At 57.3% G+C, this 15,641-nt stretch overlaps 6 protein-coding genes across 6 annotated transcripts, besides 1 other annotated feature; all 6 read right to left on the minus strand.

Annotated features, from left to right (window-relative positions):
- Positions 1-1,491: 1,491 nt before the first annotated feature.
- On the minus strand, positions 1,492-3,114 carry LPMP_353300 (oxidoreductase, putative; the record flags this gene model as incomplete). Its single annotated transcript, XM_010704965.1, has 1 exon — positions 1,492-3,114. One exon carries the CDS (start codon positions 3,112-3,114, stop codon positions 1,492-1,494), a length of 1,623 nt encoding a protein of 540 aa, XP_010703267.1.
- A 651-nt stretch (positions 3,115-3,765) lies between these two features.
- On the minus strand, positions 3,766-4,689 carry LPMP_353310 (hypothetical protein; the record flags this gene model as incomplete). Its single annotated transcript, XM_010704966.1, has 1 exon — positions 3,766-4,689. One exon carries the CDS (start codon positions 4,687-4,689, stop codon positions 3,766-3,768), a length of 924 nt encoding a protein of 307 aa, XP_010703268.1.
- A 1,102-nt stretch (positions 4,690-5,791) lies between these two features.
- On the minus strand, positions 5,792-8,446 carry LPMP_353320 (hypothetical protein; the record flags this gene model as incomplete). The annotated part of the gene is made up of 1 exon (XM_010704967.1): positions 5,792-8,446. One exon carries the CDS (start codon positions 8,444-8,446, stop codon positions 5,792-5,794), a length of 2,655 nt encoding a protein of 884 aa, XP_010703269.1.
- Positions 8,447-9,819: 1,373 nt separating this feature from the next.
- LPMP_353330 (hypothetical protein) lies at positions 9,820-11,382 on the minus strand (the record flags this gene model as incomplete). Its single annotated transcript, XM_010704968.1, has 1 exon — positions 9,820-11,382. The coding sequence occupies one exon, from the start codon at positions 11,380-11,382 to the stop codon at positions 9,820-9,822; it is 1,563 nt and encodes a 520-aa protein (XP_010703270.1).
- Positions 11,383-12,019: 637 nt separating this feature from the next.
- Positions 12,020-12,604, minus strand: LPMP_353340 (hypothetical protein; the record flags this gene model as incomplete). The annotated part of the gene is made up of 1 exon (XM_010704969.1): positions 12,020-12,604. One exon carries the CDS (start codon positions 12,602-12,604, stop codon positions 12,020-12,022), a length of 585 nt encoding a protein of 194 aa, XP_010703271.1.
- Positions 12,605-13,509: 905 nt separating this feature from the next.
- On the minus strand, positions 13,510-13,899 carry LPMP_353350 (60S ribosomal protein L22, putative; the record flags this gene model as incomplete). Its single annotated transcript, XM_010704970.1, has 1 exon — positions 13,510-13,899. The coding sequence occupies one exon, from the start codon at positions 13,897-13,899 to the stop codon at positions 13,510-13,512; it is 390 nt and encodes a 129-aa protein (XP_010703272.1).
- Positions 13,900-14,795: 896 nt separating this feature from the next.
- Positions 14,796-15,367: a repeat region.
- Positions 15,368-15,641: the final 274 nt, after the last annotated feature.

Here is a 15,641-nt window from a genome sequence, read left to right on the forward strand (position 1 = left end):
AGCGCGCATCTGATGGCTTGGCCATCAAGCGAGAGCTGTGCTTCGTTCGCTTCCAGATTCCGCTTCTTCTAGGCAGCGGGGACTGCAGAAGAGGGCGGGAAAAAAAAGGACGGAAGGAGCGACGAGGAAAGAGAACGGGACACCGAAAGAACGAGGGAGCCGAGGGGCTAACTAAATGTGAGAGGACGAACGCAACGGCAGTAACACCACGAAGTGTACCACAATGGGGAAATCAAACAACAGCAACAACAAAAAACACAGCAGCGTCTTGACGCCACAGAGTGCGTGGGGCGGATACAATCACGCTTGATCCGCTGAAATCTATCGATCTACCTGTGTCGTCGTACACAGGAAAGACAAGACGAAGAAAAGAGAAACCCTCCAAAGTGTGCGTATCTATTGGTTGTATGCATATATGTCCCTGTATCGGAGGCACTCCGTCACAGGTGTGAGAGATCCGTCGTCCCCCAATGGCGAGCACGTCGCAGCAGCGACACACAGGCACCGAAAACTTAAGTCGTAACTTGAGAGAAACAATTTCACTCCTCTTTTCCCTGCAGGGACGGGGTGTGTATGAGGGGGGGGGGGGAGGGGAAGGGAAGGAGGAGAGGGGACGGAGGACCGAGGGAGTAAATGTGGCGGAGAACGCGGTAGCGTGTGCGTCTATGTTTGCTTGATATGAAGCGTATGCTAGGGTGTGCGGAAATAAGTGGCTGCTCAAGGGATGCGAAGAATGCTCTCACAGTGAAGAGAGGCGGAGCGAGGTAAGTGTGTGCGCAACGAAGAAGGATGAGGAGGAGAGGAGGAAAAGAATGCGTTAAGGTTGCCCTTCTCAAGCGCCAGCACTACGCGGCTTCATGTATGTTCGCCTCTTTTTGTGTGTGCATGGCACAGCGTAGTTGCGCGGTGACGTGTCCGTGCCGAGTCATAGGAGGTGTGTGTCGCCGTAGCCGAAAAAACGATGAAGGAAGGAATAACAAGGCCGAGGAAGAGTAAGAAGGGAGGTGCCACGGAGGAAGTGACAGCGAGAGGCATTTCAGTTTCAAGGGGAGGGGTGGTAGTGCAGTGAGCACGCCAGGGAAGTCTCCAATACCACCGCGACTTCACGTATTGGAGCCGCGCAGGTGCTGAACGATTCTCGATCAAGTTCGGCTGCGCAGTTAAACACCATCACTTCGTGCACGCGCGCTCTACACCCAACTCTCCGGCATTCCACCTAACATCTGCGTCTGTGTGGTTCGCTCCGTCGCTGCATTTTTATTTTTCTGATGATGTGCCTGTGAGGGAGGAATCACTGGAGGTTGCACGACTCGGCAAAGATCACGATGACCACACCACTCATGAGTACATAACTATGGTGGGGAGCTGAGAGTGATGCCTCGACAGAGCCGCAGCTGCCACAACTGCAGCACCACGCAGTGACACGTACGCTTATCTGAATGGAGAGAGACCAGGCACAGAACTGAGGTGGCCGTGCTAGACTATCACCCCTCACTGAATGAAGGAAGCGACGCGAGCACCGATGGCACTGCCAATCGTGCTGCTGCTCGCCACTGTGGGCACAGGCACCACGCTGCTGTCCGCCACAAGCAGCCCGTCAATCCCCTTCACGTGCAGCTGGCTGTCCACCACGGTGCCCATGGCGCAGGTTCCATAGAGATCTCCGCCGCTCTTCACGTGCTCCGCCAAGAAGGCGGCTGTGTCGCGTTGTGTGTCGAGGCCGCCGCGGGGGTGACGTAGTACCGCGTTGTAGGACCAGAACGGGCTCACATGCCGTCCGTTCTCATCGACATGGTACACTGACCGCAGCGTGCCGTCACGCGTAGTCAGCAGTCCCACCCACTGCACTCCCTCATCCATGGCCAGCACATCCTCTCTTGTCGAGAGCATCCCGCTTCGAATGAGCGTGGTGTCCTTGTCGCTATCATAGCGCACCTCGCCGCGACTCGACGGGTAGTGATGCGTCACTCGCATTGTGAAGCCGTCGATCGGCCAGCAGCGCGCCCAGTTCGCCGTCCCCATTTGTGGAGTGCGAAAGAAGAGAAGAGACAGATCCGGCGAGTCTTGCTGCGGGTGCGACCGCACGTACGCAGCACCCTCGACGAAGGCGCTGAACACGCCGGTGCGGTTTTCCTTGTACTCGCGCCACTGCTGGTACAGATACTTCGAGTTACGCCAGCTGATGGACTTGCTGTAGACATTGACTGCGTTGCCAATGCAAAAGACGACATCAGCGGCGCTTGTGGTGATTAAGTTCTGCCCAACCGCCGGGGCGTCCAGTACGGTACCTTCCGCACCGATGCCGCTGCGCTGCAGCAGGAGGGGACTGCGCAGCGTTCCAGCGCACACGACAACGTGCTTAACTTCAAGCACCATTTTGTCTCCGCGGTGCGCAACCTCCACGGCGCGCACCTTTCCACCCTTGCAGTGGATGCGGTCAGCGAAAGTGTTGACCAGTAGATCGAGGTTTGGGGTGCGGTGCTGCGTGCCCTCAATTAGCGTGTCAAAGGCTTGTACGCGCGCACCTCCATCGATGTAGGACTGCATGGCTGAGAAGCCATCCGTCTTACCAGTGTTGAGGTCATTTGTCCCAGGCACTCCCGCTGCCTCACAGGCTTCAAAAAACCGCACATTCATGCTCGAGTCAATGTTGCTGCGCTGCGCATCCGTTACTTGCAGGGGACCGGCCTCACCATGGTCGCGCGAACCACCGCGCGAATTCGCCTCCAGACTCTTGAACACTGGCAACAGCGTGTCGTAGGTCCAGGAGGCGTCAGCCCATCCTTCGTAGTCCTTTCGAGTGCCGCGCATGTACTTCATGTCATTGCAAAGGCAACTACCGCCAAGGCCACGGCCACGCGTGTACACCAGAGAGCGACTGGCTAGATTGTCCTCCGCGACGCATGTCAACGTCTGTAGAAACGGCCTTGCCGCCCGCGTTGATGTAATGTAGGGCTGCATTACTGGCACTCGAATCACCTGCGGAACAGCCGCGCGGCCACCCTGCTCGATGAGGGCGATGGAGGCACTAGGGTGCTGTAAAGCGCAGTTGCGCGCGGCCGCACAACCCGCAGCGCCAGCACCGATTACGATGATGTCGTACGCCTTCTTCATGACTGACCCACGAAGGAGGGAGGAGGAGCAGGGCGGCAATCCCAGCTGGACAGTGCGTCAACGCTATTGGTGTCTCTGAGGGTGTGCGGGGGCACTCACTGCGTGACGTCATTGTCCTTGTGGAGACAGGGTTAGAAAAAGATAGTAGAGGAGGAGAGAGATGATCATAGTGATGGATGCAAATCACAGATGCGCGTGTGCGGCACACCCATCGCCTCGAGAGGATCACCCAGGGAGGAATTTTTTTCCTTTCCTCGGGTGGGAGTGCAGTGACTGCCCAGTTCACCATGACTGCAGAAAAGATTGGGTAGAACACGTCACGCTTTGAGGAGACGGCGTTCACAGAGAAAGAACACTCGTCCTAGCATGCCTTCCTGCCCTCGCTGGCTTACGCATACACAGGCACGCGCACGCTCAGGAACTTCTGCTACCCCTTTTCCTCGCTGACATACTCTTTCCGGCAAAGATGCATGAGAGGGGTCACCATCGTAGCGCTTTGCGTTCCTCTCAGTATGCAAAGCAGCAATCCCCATCCGTGGATGGCGGGGGGGGGGGTAGGCAGAAGTTCCTACGCCACGAGCGTCATTCGCTCCTGCTAGCCAATTCCTCCTCAAACACAACTGTACACACACACAGACATGAGGATAGGTGCTACTTCTTTGCTGATGTTCTTTTGGCATCGTCAGGCTCTGTCGCCAGCGGCGGCCGCTCAGCTGCGCGTGCGTGGTCCGAGGCGAGAAGCGCGATCCCGTGCGGCTCCTTGTAGCCCGTCGGGTCTTCGCGGAGGTGCTGATGGACATCGCACAGCGATCCTCTCGCCCACTTACGGATGAGGCGCACCTCATCCATGTCGGTCTCGAGCAGCTTGCACTGCATCTCTACGCCTTTCTTGAAGCGCTTCACGTACTCCTCCGGCGGCGGTGGCATGCCTGGCTGCTGTGGGATCTGCTGGGCCTTGAGCTCCTCGATCTGGTTTAGCGTGTACGTATTAACGTCTTCGAGACAGTCGACACAGTGCAGGTTATTCAACGCCTTCTTATGACTATTTTGTGCCTGAACAATACCGATGCCTAATTCCTTGATACCCTGGCGGGCGATCACTGTGGTGGTGAGGCAGGCGGCAAAGCTCACCATGACAGAGCCGATTGGGTGATGCCGCATCCAGCCAATGCGCTTTCGGCCAAACGACAAGAGACCGAACCCAGCTGCAGAGCCGGCGGCGAGGGTGACGTTCATGGTCATGAAGTCGTACCGCCATCGTCCGCCTTCTTTGGCGCGCACCGCACTGGTCAGGAGGGCGTAGCGTAGCATGCCGTAGCTCGTTGCCATCGGCATCACCTTCTCCTCGTCGATCATCACATACCCACCGTGGATGTCGAGCGGCACCGTTTTGCCGAGGTACCCACTCATCATGGGCACGTTCCAGTACGTGAACTTGTGCGGCTTCAGCCCCACCGCCATCAAGGCATCTGTGCTGAGGTGCTTGTAGCCGGCGGACATGTCCTCATGGTAGAGAGAGATATGCGTAGCGAGCTGGTGGAACTGCGCCTTGCTAATGAAGTAGAGACTGTCCATAGCTTTCGCTACTGCGCCTGTGGTCGTTCCGTCGTTTCGGGTGTGTTCTGCCACTTTGACTAAGAGGGGATAGAAGAAGCAGGAGGGAGGGGGGGGGAGTTGATGTTGACATGTGCACGTGTATGTGTGTTACACAGAGCCCACGGGGGTAGATACATCCCGAATCAGTCCGTACCGGGCACAGATGCCCATTAGAGGGAGAAAGGAGATAAGAGTTACGGTAAGGGTGAGGGATGAGTGAGGGGGTGGGGAGATGCAGGGTAGGAGACACGAGTGTCTGACCCAATCGCGAGTCGCAAGACATCCCTATCTGGTTCTCCCGCTGTTTCCCACCACCTGGGCAGTATGCCTCGCGCAGAGGAGAGGCAGCAGCATAGGCGATTTCCAACACAGAGATAGCTGAGCTGATGTGTGCGACCGTGTGTGGAAGTGCCAGGGAGGGGAAGGAAGGGCAGTGTTTCGGAGACACGCGTACAGGACAGGTGTGCCAGCGATCGAGGAGTGCGGCATCCTGTGCTGCAGCAGGAACCAGGGGACCTGCTGGTGCGTTTGGGCGTTTTTATTTTGTAACTGCTGCTCGTGTGGTTCGCTCACGCCTTCCTCCAACGGTACCAGAGGCGTGACAGTTCACTGCATAGAGTAGGGGCAGAGCGAAAGGGAAATGGCTAACCGCAAGGCAGGCCGTTGCCACAACCACACACACACACACACACACACGCCCTACAGCAGTGCACAGACACCGCAAGGAGGGCGTGAAGAGAGAGAGAGAGAGACAAAACGAGTAAATCCGTGATGCCAGGAAGCGTGGAGAAATCGAATAGGGACACTTCTGCAGGAAATAAAACGAGGGAGGTGGAGGGGAGACAAGGAGAGCGTGTAGAGAGGCGGGGTGGGAGGGTGAGAGCGTACACCCTGACGACACATCTCCACACTACCATCACCGCCCCCCCCTCTCTCCATCCACGAGGTGTGAGACATCGAATCCCCCCCCCCAAAAAAAAAAACAAATTGCACGCGTACACACGCACTGGGAAACGTGCCATCTGAGTCTCGCATCTTTACGTGCCTCTGCCTATCCACCACAGCAGCAGGGGGAGCAGTTTCACTGTTGACCCAGTCGGCTGCAGCCTAAAATGAGCAGGTTCAGAAAGAAGACGAGGAGGATGCTACCAACGTAGAGGAACAGCTGCACCGTCTCCTCGTGTGGCAGCAGACGCAGTGCGTCTGTGGCGCCGGTCACCGCCGGAGTGGGCAGATAGCGCTGGAGCGCCACATCCCCCGGCATAACCTCAATGACGCCCCATTGGCCCTCCAAGACCTGGTAGTTTACCAAGGTTGATCCCATGTGGAGCGACAACGATCGCTCCCAGGTGTTGCCGGCGGTGCTGTACACGGCGCTCGCGATCCGGTCGAACTCCGGGTCTGGCGTGCTCAGCGCGGTATACATCGCATTCACCGCGTGCGCGGCGGTGCTGGATGCCAGGAAGGTGCCCTCGTCGCGTCGATCGATCAGGTATAACGCTGTCGTCCCGCTATGCTGATTCACCTTTAGGGTGCTCGCCATCCACCCTGCGGTTGTATCAAGAACGGTAGCGCGCGTCACGTAGCCGTTGCTGTCGTATACGCTTGGGTACACGTAGCTCACGATGACAGACGTGTTTCCGGTGGTATCGGTGCGGAGGTACGGCTTTGTCCAGAACCCTGCAGTGGCCGTGTTGCCCTCAATGTACTGCTTCGTGAAGGTGCCGTGAAGCGAGGTGCTTAATTTCCTCGTCTCGATCTTGTCCTTGGCGGAGTCACTGAACACCGACCCCTCGAAGAAGGTCTCCAGCTGGTTCGAGTCCGTATAGAAGCACGTCATCTGCGTAGAGGACGAGTAGGTGCATCCGCACACGCCCCACTTGTGCCTTGTTGCTGCAGCGGCGCTGCCGCCACTAGCGCTCCAGGCGGCATCAACGCCAAACATATTCACCGGACGACGCCCTGTCGTCGCTGGAAGCGCGACCGTCTCCTCCATAGTCTTCCCGCTGCTGTCGGTTGAGGCCACAGGAATTGCTATGGCATCGTTCGCGGTGGAGGACGGCACCAATGGCTGTGCCGGCGCAGACGAGGACGACGACACGTGGTTGACGCTTCCGCTGCCAGTGCTGAATTCGTGCAGGGAGTTGTTCGTGGCGCCGGCACCACTGAACGCTGCCGCTGCCGAGGAGAATGACGAGTGCAAAGATGCCTGAGGGGCAGTGTTTTTGGCAGTCGCATTTGAGGACGCACACGAGCTACTGCTGCTGCCCTCCTCGGCGCCAGCAAGCACGTAGGGCGTGTACAGTGAGTGCAATTGTATGCCGAAGGCGAATTCAATCTGACCAAACGATTCCACCGTGATACTGTTCTGCTGCTTGGTGGCGGCTATCTCACAGTCGTGGTAAAGGCCTGACACGGCAGCCGCGATACCTTTGCTCTCCTTCACGAAGGCACTCAGGGTGGCAGCTACCTCCGCCACAGAGAGAGCCAGCGGCGAGCTGGCAATCAGCGTCCAGTGCGACATCATCGTTAACGACTGATAGATGAGTCCGTTCAGGTAGAAGGACCCGTTCACTGCCAGGGTGCCGTCGTTTTCCCGCCAAATCGCTTCCGCCAAGTCCCTGACACGACTGACCGGCGCATTGAGCACCCCGTACGAGGTCGACCAAAAAATCGACTCGTTGAAGGAGTCGTACACAAACTGCCCGCCTTCGCTGGCGCTGTAGCGATTGTCCACGACGACGAGCTCAATGTTTGGCGTGGCCGTCACCTTCACGCTATTTATCAGCAGCCCTACGCTCACGTCTATGCCGGCCATGGCGGTCGCATAGCCCTCGGCGTTGAAGGCGATGGGTAGAAGGTAGGTAACTGTGCGCACAGGCTTTTGCGAGAAGATGCTGCATGTCATGGAGGCCCGAGTCCACACCCCCGATGCGGCCAGGGTGCTTCCCTTGGTGGCCGTGGTTGCTACGGAGAGCAGGTCAGGCATGCACCCCTCAATGTACACGCCACTCATCGAGGGGCCGCCGTCGCTGGCGTTTGTAACCGTGTTCCACGGCCTAACTGTGCCGTTTTCGTCCACGTAGAAGCACACGGAGCTGTTGTTGTCTTCGGAGGCACAGCCGATCTGACCCCAGTGGGCACTCGTGAAGCCAGTCGAGGCTGCCCTGGGCAAAGTGTACACGACGTAGGTCTTCACGTTGGCTGTGAAGCTCGATTGGAAGCTGCTGACGAGCGAGAAGAAGGTGGTGTCAGCGGAGGTGCTGATGTCATACCCTATCACAGAATTGCGCATGTAGGCCCAACCGATGGTCTGCACTACCTGCTCAAGGCCGCGCAGCTCCTCTGTGAAGGACATGACGGCGCTGCGGAGGGTGTCGGTCGGCTCTAGTCCGGGGTGCGCCCGTACAGCAGCGTTTACCGCCTTCACAACAACCTGCTGAGAGTACTTAAAAAAGAGTAGAATGATCGCCGTAGTGAGGATGAGCCCCATCGGCTTGGGATTGCGCACAAAGTACTGGAAGAGGCCATTGAGGTAGCGGATGAATAGCGTGCCGCAGTCCCACGAGTTGAGCACCACGACATCGCACTCCTCATCAGAGTAGATCGTGTTCTTCATGATTGGATACACTTCACCCATCCTGCGCCGACGCACTCCAGTGTTGTTGGCGGCTTTTGTTGCCGCCGTAGTCTGCACGTCATCGCGTTCGCACGGGCTAGCCTGAACATTTTCCATCTCGTGGTCACTATTACTGCCGTTCACCACCACATCAATCGCCCGCTCGTTGCGTGGTGCGCGCACAGGCTGCCCTGCCGACGCATTGGTTGTGGCAACGCACCCGTCCCCGAAGCGGTGGAGGGGGACACAAAGCATGTCACCCGGGTAATCATCTTCCCGCGTTGCTACCGGGGCACCGCTTGAGAGCATTTTCTTTTGAGTTTCCGTTGAGGGATCGAATCTCTCTGGTGTTTGTCAGTGGCCACACACACACACACACACCTGGCCACCTAAAGAGCTGAGCGGAAAGCGCTATGGTAAAGATGGCAAGAAACAACCATACACACATAGAGAGAGGGGGGGGGGGAGGAGAAGGGGGTATGCCCAGCAGGCACAGCTGCACCCGCACACGCGCATACACACACCCTCAAAGACAGCGAGGCCCAAGAGGCGGACGTCGCTGAAGACAGCGTCGTTCGTGAGGTTCACAAAATATACAAATTGTGCAGAAGAGAGAGAGAGAGAAACAACAAATCAGAAAGAGAATCAAGCGTGCGCTGTCCACACAGCTACACACAGAAGATTAACCGATACAACGTGAATTGAGGTAGAGGAGAGGAAGGGTTGTTAGGGAGAGGTCCAAGGAGAGAGGAACCCACCTGTAACACGGGGAAAGAGGCTTTCGCTAGTGCCCTCTACATTAATGTGGATTCCTGGATGAGTGTGTGTCACGGTGAGGGATAGCCAGCATAGCAGACCCCTAAGTAATTGGGTGAGTGGTTGGTGTGGGTGAGGTGAGGAGTGGATAGCAAAAGAGGGTGAGTGGCTAAGTTGGCTTCAGTGGCGGAGCGCAAGGGGGAGTACGTGATGATGGAGGATAGCCGGTGCAGCCACAGCAATGGGCTATGTGTTTCTCTAAGCCCAGGGCCGTGGGTACGAGGTGCACGGCTTAGCGCATACCGCCTTACTACTCGCACACTTGTTTTTCCGTTCGTACTGGCGAGCTTTGAGAGGACAGGCGGTCCTGTCACGTCGGCTCGCACCGACAGAAGGGAAAAAATTCACAAGCAAGAGAAATCCATGTGTGCGTGCCTGCGCATCATCGGCGTTAGCGATTACGCGCACCACTTTCTCTCTCTCTCTCTCTCTCTCTTTCTCTCTCCACATACGCACAAGGATGTGCAGAGAAGCGCACAAGCAAGTTTGGCAGAAGCCTCCACCCAGCCCGCTATGAAAACCACAAAAGAAACACTGCGCATAGCAACGGCGTAGCGGGAGAGAGATGATCATGATGCAGCTTACACACTGCTGCCATCGCACGTGCACTGGAAGAAAGAGCTTGTGTGCCCTTGTGCCAGGAAAAGAGGGAAACAAAAGGTAACGTTCACTGACTACGGCGCTAATAGGAGGAGACGTTGCACCTCGTAAGCAAGCTGGCGAACACTCACCGAGGACTGCTGCTGCTGCTGCTGCTGCTGCTGCCAAGCAAGAACAGTTACTGTGGAGTTGGCAAAGCGCAGGTACAACCAGAGCGAGTTCCAGCGCGTCCAACATTCCAGCACGCTGGTCAAGGTGGAGGAGGGTAGGTGCAACTTTGTCCAGTACACTAGTGTTTGCACGTACTCGATGAGGCCGGGCACCACGTGGCGGAGAGGTGTCCCCTCTACCACAGCACCCCTAAAGCGCCAGTGTGCAACGAGGCCGTTCGATGCCGCAATTGACGGTTTTACAGTCGACTTGTAGTACATCTGATGTGCTGTCACACTGTGTGTGGAGAGCCAGTAGGCGTCTTTCGCCTCCACTGTGGTGGCCCCAGCCGCTGATTTGCTAAGCAGTTGGCGCACTTTGGCGCCAATGATGCTGGCGTGCTCCAGCAGAGCCGAGGACACTGCTCGCCCGCCCACGTTAGCTGACAGGTCGTCATGACTTTCGACTAGTACAACGACTACGTTTCCATCCAACCAGACAGCCACGTTGCACAGCCCGTCCGGCTGCACATAGCACTGAAACGAAGTACAAACGATCGGTGCATGCAGGACAAGGTAGTACCTCAAGACCTGCACCACAATACGAGGCAGCTGACTGTCTGCCACGACTACGTGCAGCTGCGGCAAATTAAAGATACAGTAGCGTACATGGTTACGGCTCAGCAACGACGGTGTGTCACCATCGGGCGCGGCTGCATAGCAACCCGCACGTTGCCACAAAATGTGCCGCACCACTTCCTCGACGCGTCCCAGCTGCAGTGAAGACAACTCGCGGTTGCTCACGAAGCGCAGCGGGAGTCCAAAAGACGCTTCAGCGGAGAGGTAGTGAGCCCAGTCCTGTGCTGACATGGCAGCCGCTGACCGACTAGTCGGTTCTGTCTCACCAGTGCGCGCCTTACACTGTGCTGACAAAACGCTCGAGATGAAGGTGGCGCATCTGGTGAAGAAGGACCGCAACGCCGCGCGTGCCGCAGTGTCAGAGGTGGCCGCCTGCTCTGCCGCTGGGTTCGAGGAGGTTGAGCTGCCGGAGAGCGTTGGTGAGCCTTTCGTTCTGCTATTTTCGATGGTGGGTAAGGTGAGAAGCCCCATTGTGTCCGCACTGTAAAGCAGTTCAAACAAGGCACAGCTGAGCTGTAGTAGGTGGTGCGTGGTGAGTGCGGCTTCGTTGCCGCCACGTACATGTGCACTCACCCACAGGTCCTCCGCTGGGCTCAGTAGGCAGACACTGCTGCGCTGCTTTCGGATCGTCTGAAGCCGGCTGGAATGTACCCCAAAGCGAGGTGCGAGGGAGCTGATGGCGATGCAGAAGCCCACTTGGTTCATCTGCGAGTTGAGGTGCGTGTCGGGTGGGAAGTAGAAGAGAATGTTGTCCGCCCCGCGCTCCTCCTTGTCAGCGCAGAGCAGCGGGCAGTAAACGGCGAGGCTGATGAGCGGTTCCCCGACATCTGGCGACGTGGTGAGGACCATGGCAGAGGCGGACGGTACGTGGTCGAGGCGGGGAGCGATAGGTAGGCATATACAGGCAGCCAGAAGTCGAAGAAAAGAAACGGGCTGCTGTTTATGAAGGGGTTGTAGTGCTTGAGAGCAGCGAGATGCACTGACCGCTGTAAGTGATTGATACGTCAGTTGCCTTTTTGCGTGTGTGTGTGTGTGTGTGTGTGTGTCATGACGTGTACCCGTTGCGCATCCACGCACAGACACACGCAAGCACAGCGCAGAGTGGTATTGGAGGGGAGCGTGTGTGACCGTAAGCAACACACAGAGGTACAAGAGAGAGAGGGAGAGAGGTAAAAAGAAAGAATACACGCAGTAAGGTGGAGAGACAGAGTGCATTGCGGTTTGAAAGGAAAACGAGCGATGCGATGGTGCCGGGGGCTTACGGCAAAGAGAGGCGCACCATAGCCAAAGGCGTGTGCCGTCACGGACTCGCCGCACAAAAGGCCCCCCCTTCTCTCTCTCCTTCCGCCTCTCTCTGACTGGGTCCGACTCCTGGAGACACAACCGCTTACTTCCACCGCAACTCCGAAAAGGAAAGTAGCACGAACAGTAACACCACAGCACCACGACGCGCCTTCGCACGAGCAGCGCTGCCGCTTGGTAAACATCACTTCGGTGTCGTCGCACCCACATCGTACTCTTTCCATGCGTCCATCCACGTCAGCGTTGCGCGCGGGCCTTCTCGCTGCAGCACCTCAGAGCGGCCGGCGCACAGCATGCGCTCGACAGCCTCCTTCAGCTGCCGCCTCGCCGCCGGGTGCGCTACTAGCGGATCTTCCGGGCGCGTTGCGTAGGCCTCCTCCGGCACCTGAGCCGTCATCGGCGGCGGCGGCGGTGCCACACGCGAGGCGCACAGCTCCATTACAGCACGAAATGCCAGCGGCTCGTACTGAGCCAGCTGCTGCTGGGTGCGAGGCAGAAGCATCAAATTCTGCCGAGCCAGGTCGTTGCGGAGGTGTTGCCACCCACTGCCGTGCTCGTGCGCGGCGCTATCGACGTTCTTACGCACAATGGCGCGCTCCCAGTGAGCCTTGTACTCCACACGGTAGCGAGTTTGAGTGCGCATAAGGAAGGTAATGCGCTTCAACCCAACCTTGCGTTCCAGCCGTGCACGACCGCGCAGCATGCCTCGAAGCCGGTCCAGCTCCGCTGTGGCGCGGTAGTACCACGAGGTGCCCGTGAGGCGCAACATTGACAAGTAATGCGACACAAGGAATGTAGATCACTGACGGTCACACACACATTCAAAGAGAGAGAGAGAAGGGTATGGATAGACAGCAGGGAATGCGAGGAGGAGGAGGGGGAGGAGGAGAGGAGCAACGGAGGGGGATGGGAAAGAGAGGGGATCTATCGCGATACAACGCATCTGAGCATCGAAATAGCGAGAGGAAGCACACTGCCCGCTCGCGACGCAGTGTGTATGTGTGGACGGGGGTAGCGGCTCGGCAGCACACTCCGTTTCGCGAATTGCATGGCTGGCTTTAAGGGTGATGAACGCTAGGAAGGGAAGTTGTCGGCATGATCGCTATCTTCATCCTTCTTTGCCTTGCCTCCCCTCTCTGAGCAACTCCTTTGCCGACGCAGAGGCGTACGGGCACACGCCACACCCACACCCACACCCACCCACACACGTATGTGTTGCTCGCACAGCACCGCACACCTTGACGAGCATCACAATCAAGTGCCCAATCACCATCTGTGGTTTTATGTTTGTTTCCACATTACTGTTGTGCGCTATTTTGTTCTTTTTCTTTTCTCAGTAGAGATGGCAGCGCTCGAGTCAGGGAGGGGAGAGGTGGTGGCTGGGGGAGGGGAGAGAAGATGCGTGGGCACGACCACCTGTCCTTCCCCTCCTTCTCCCCTGCCCCCTCCTCCCCCTGTCCATCTCGTCTTCGGCGACTGTCATACCACCACGAAATGATGAAGGGGGAAAAAAGGAAAAAAAAAACAATGCAAGAGAGAGAGAGCGTGTGTTTTTACCGCTCCACATCCACGTGGTTCGTCGCGGGTGTGCACGTGAGTGGGTGCTGGAGCCTGGAGGAGGCTGACATGCGCCCTGTGCACGTACGCATCGATTCCACCCCACCGGTTGTGGTCTTATTCCTCCTGGTCCTGGATGTTGAAGTACTTCAGCTGGTACGTCCCTTTGCCGGTGGCGAGGATGCGGATCCAGTCGCGCAGGTCCTTCTTCTTGAGGAACTTCTTGGTGAGGTACTTGAAGTACTTCTTGCGGTACGCCATCGTGGTGGTGATGGTTAGCACGTTGTCGTTCATCGACAGGCGGACCTTGTCAGACAGCTTGCCCTTGCGGCCGTTCAGCTTCGTGTTGTCGTGGAAGAACTGCTCGAAGTTGCCAAGCACATCCTCGCTGAAGATGCCGTCGGCGGCCGGAATGCTGCAGTCGATCTTGAACACTTTTTTGCCCTTGACCAGCTGCTTCTGGCGGACGTAGCTGCGGGAGCCAACCTTCGCGCGAACGGCAACCATCTTTGCAAAAGAAGAGGCGGAGACGATGTGTCTGCGGAAACGTGAAAGAGCACACGCTGCTGATCGGCGAGATGAGCAGCACGGATTGGCAGCGGAGAGAGAAAGAGATGGAGAAGAGGGAGAGAGAGGTAGTGGGGGGGAGGGGAAGTACACTGCAGGAATCAGCAGGCGAATGGAACTGTGCGGAGAGGAGAGAAGTCTAACACCAGGCACACGAATAGTGGAGTGCAACATGCCCTCCCTGCCCACCAAAGCTTCGTGGGGAGCGGAAGAGACGAATACCCCACCACTGTATGCGCGTGGATATCTTCGAGATACGCTTTCGTTAAAACAATCCTGCAGTCACCGCCCCTCCCCCTCTCCCCACACACACCCACACGTTCACAGACGTGTGATACGATGCATTCAGCTGTTTCGTGGTACTCGTCTGCATAATCAACTCCTTTTCTCTGTTGAAAATTGAGCTGCGGTAGGAGCGTGCTTTTACGGGGCTTGAGATCCACCACAACGGTGTAGTAGCCCTTTCCTTCCGTCGTTCATCTCCCTTGCATGTGCGTCTGCTTAACGCGCGTGCTCGAAACACTACCCGGACAACGGCCCACCAACACATCCCCCGTGTCACTTCCATACCAACGAAGACAGACGCAGACGCGCGCACATGCCGACGGACTTCACTGCTTTCTAATCGAAGTACGTTGGGTGGGATAGAGGCTGCACGGAGTCAGCCACTACAGTCAGCAGCTACGCCTTACTGCATCGCTCACGTGTCTGCTGTGTGTGCGTGTGTGCGTACGCCCTCTGTTTCAGTTAAGGGTGATTCTTGTGTCCTGCTTCACTTTAGAAATAATCAAACATGAAGAGAGGCAACACTACCACTACACGTAAGAGAGAGCCTCCTTTTCGCTCCAACGTGTCCACTCACTGCCATTCAACATGATTTCACCTACACTCGACCCCCGGCTTGTCACAGGCACACTGTGTAGTACCAAGCAGCGGTGGACACACGATACAGCAATGCGCCGACTCAGCCACTGAAACGTGGTCTCTACCTCAAACTCCAGTCAATCCTCGCACCGCTGGTCGCCTCTCAGTCGCTTCCACTGTGTCGGCCGCCACCTGGTGCATTCCTCGGAGCCCCTCAGGCTTCCCCACACCAGTGGGCAGTGAGGGCCGGGTAAGGCGCATTGGAGTCACACTGCTGCTTTGCTCATCATGTGGCTAGTGCAGACGTACGCACTCTTGTAGGTCATCCCAATGCAACACCAGTCAGGACACGACCGCCGACCTCGATGGTGATACATCGCACTGACCTCCCCTACGTCGTGGGTGCCTGACCTTTTCACCGCCAGAGGTGGTTCGATATTGGCAGGCATAGGGGTGCTGCTTGGCTTTCCCAAATAAAGTGGGGAGGGGGGGGTTACTGGACCCTGCGATGTGACATGCCGAGGTGTCCCCCTCGCCATCCAGGCGAAAGAGAGAGCGACGAGCAGAAAGAGGAGGCGCTAAAAATAAGCAAAACAGAACAACGATGCGAGCAGCAAGACGGTTGGAGGGCGGGTGAGGCGGTGGGCGGCCAGCACATGCTGGGGACAGGAGGGGAAGAATGGAGATAGCGGTGTCCAGCAAAAGAAAAAAGGGCTGAAGCACCAAACACGACCGCGCCTGCATGAACCTTCACGCCAAGACATTCACACGGACAACCCATCCGATAGACCAAGAGAGAACGCCTGCCAGCGAGATTA

The sequence above is a fragment of the Leishmania panamensis genome (assembly GCF_000755165.1).
Source record: "Leishmania panamensis strain MHOM/PA/94/PSC-1 chromosome 35 sequence".
In the NCBI taxonomy this organism is placed as follows: Eukaryota; Euglenozoa; class Kinetoplastea; order Trypanosomatida; family Trypanosomatidae; genus Leishmania; species Leishmania panamensis.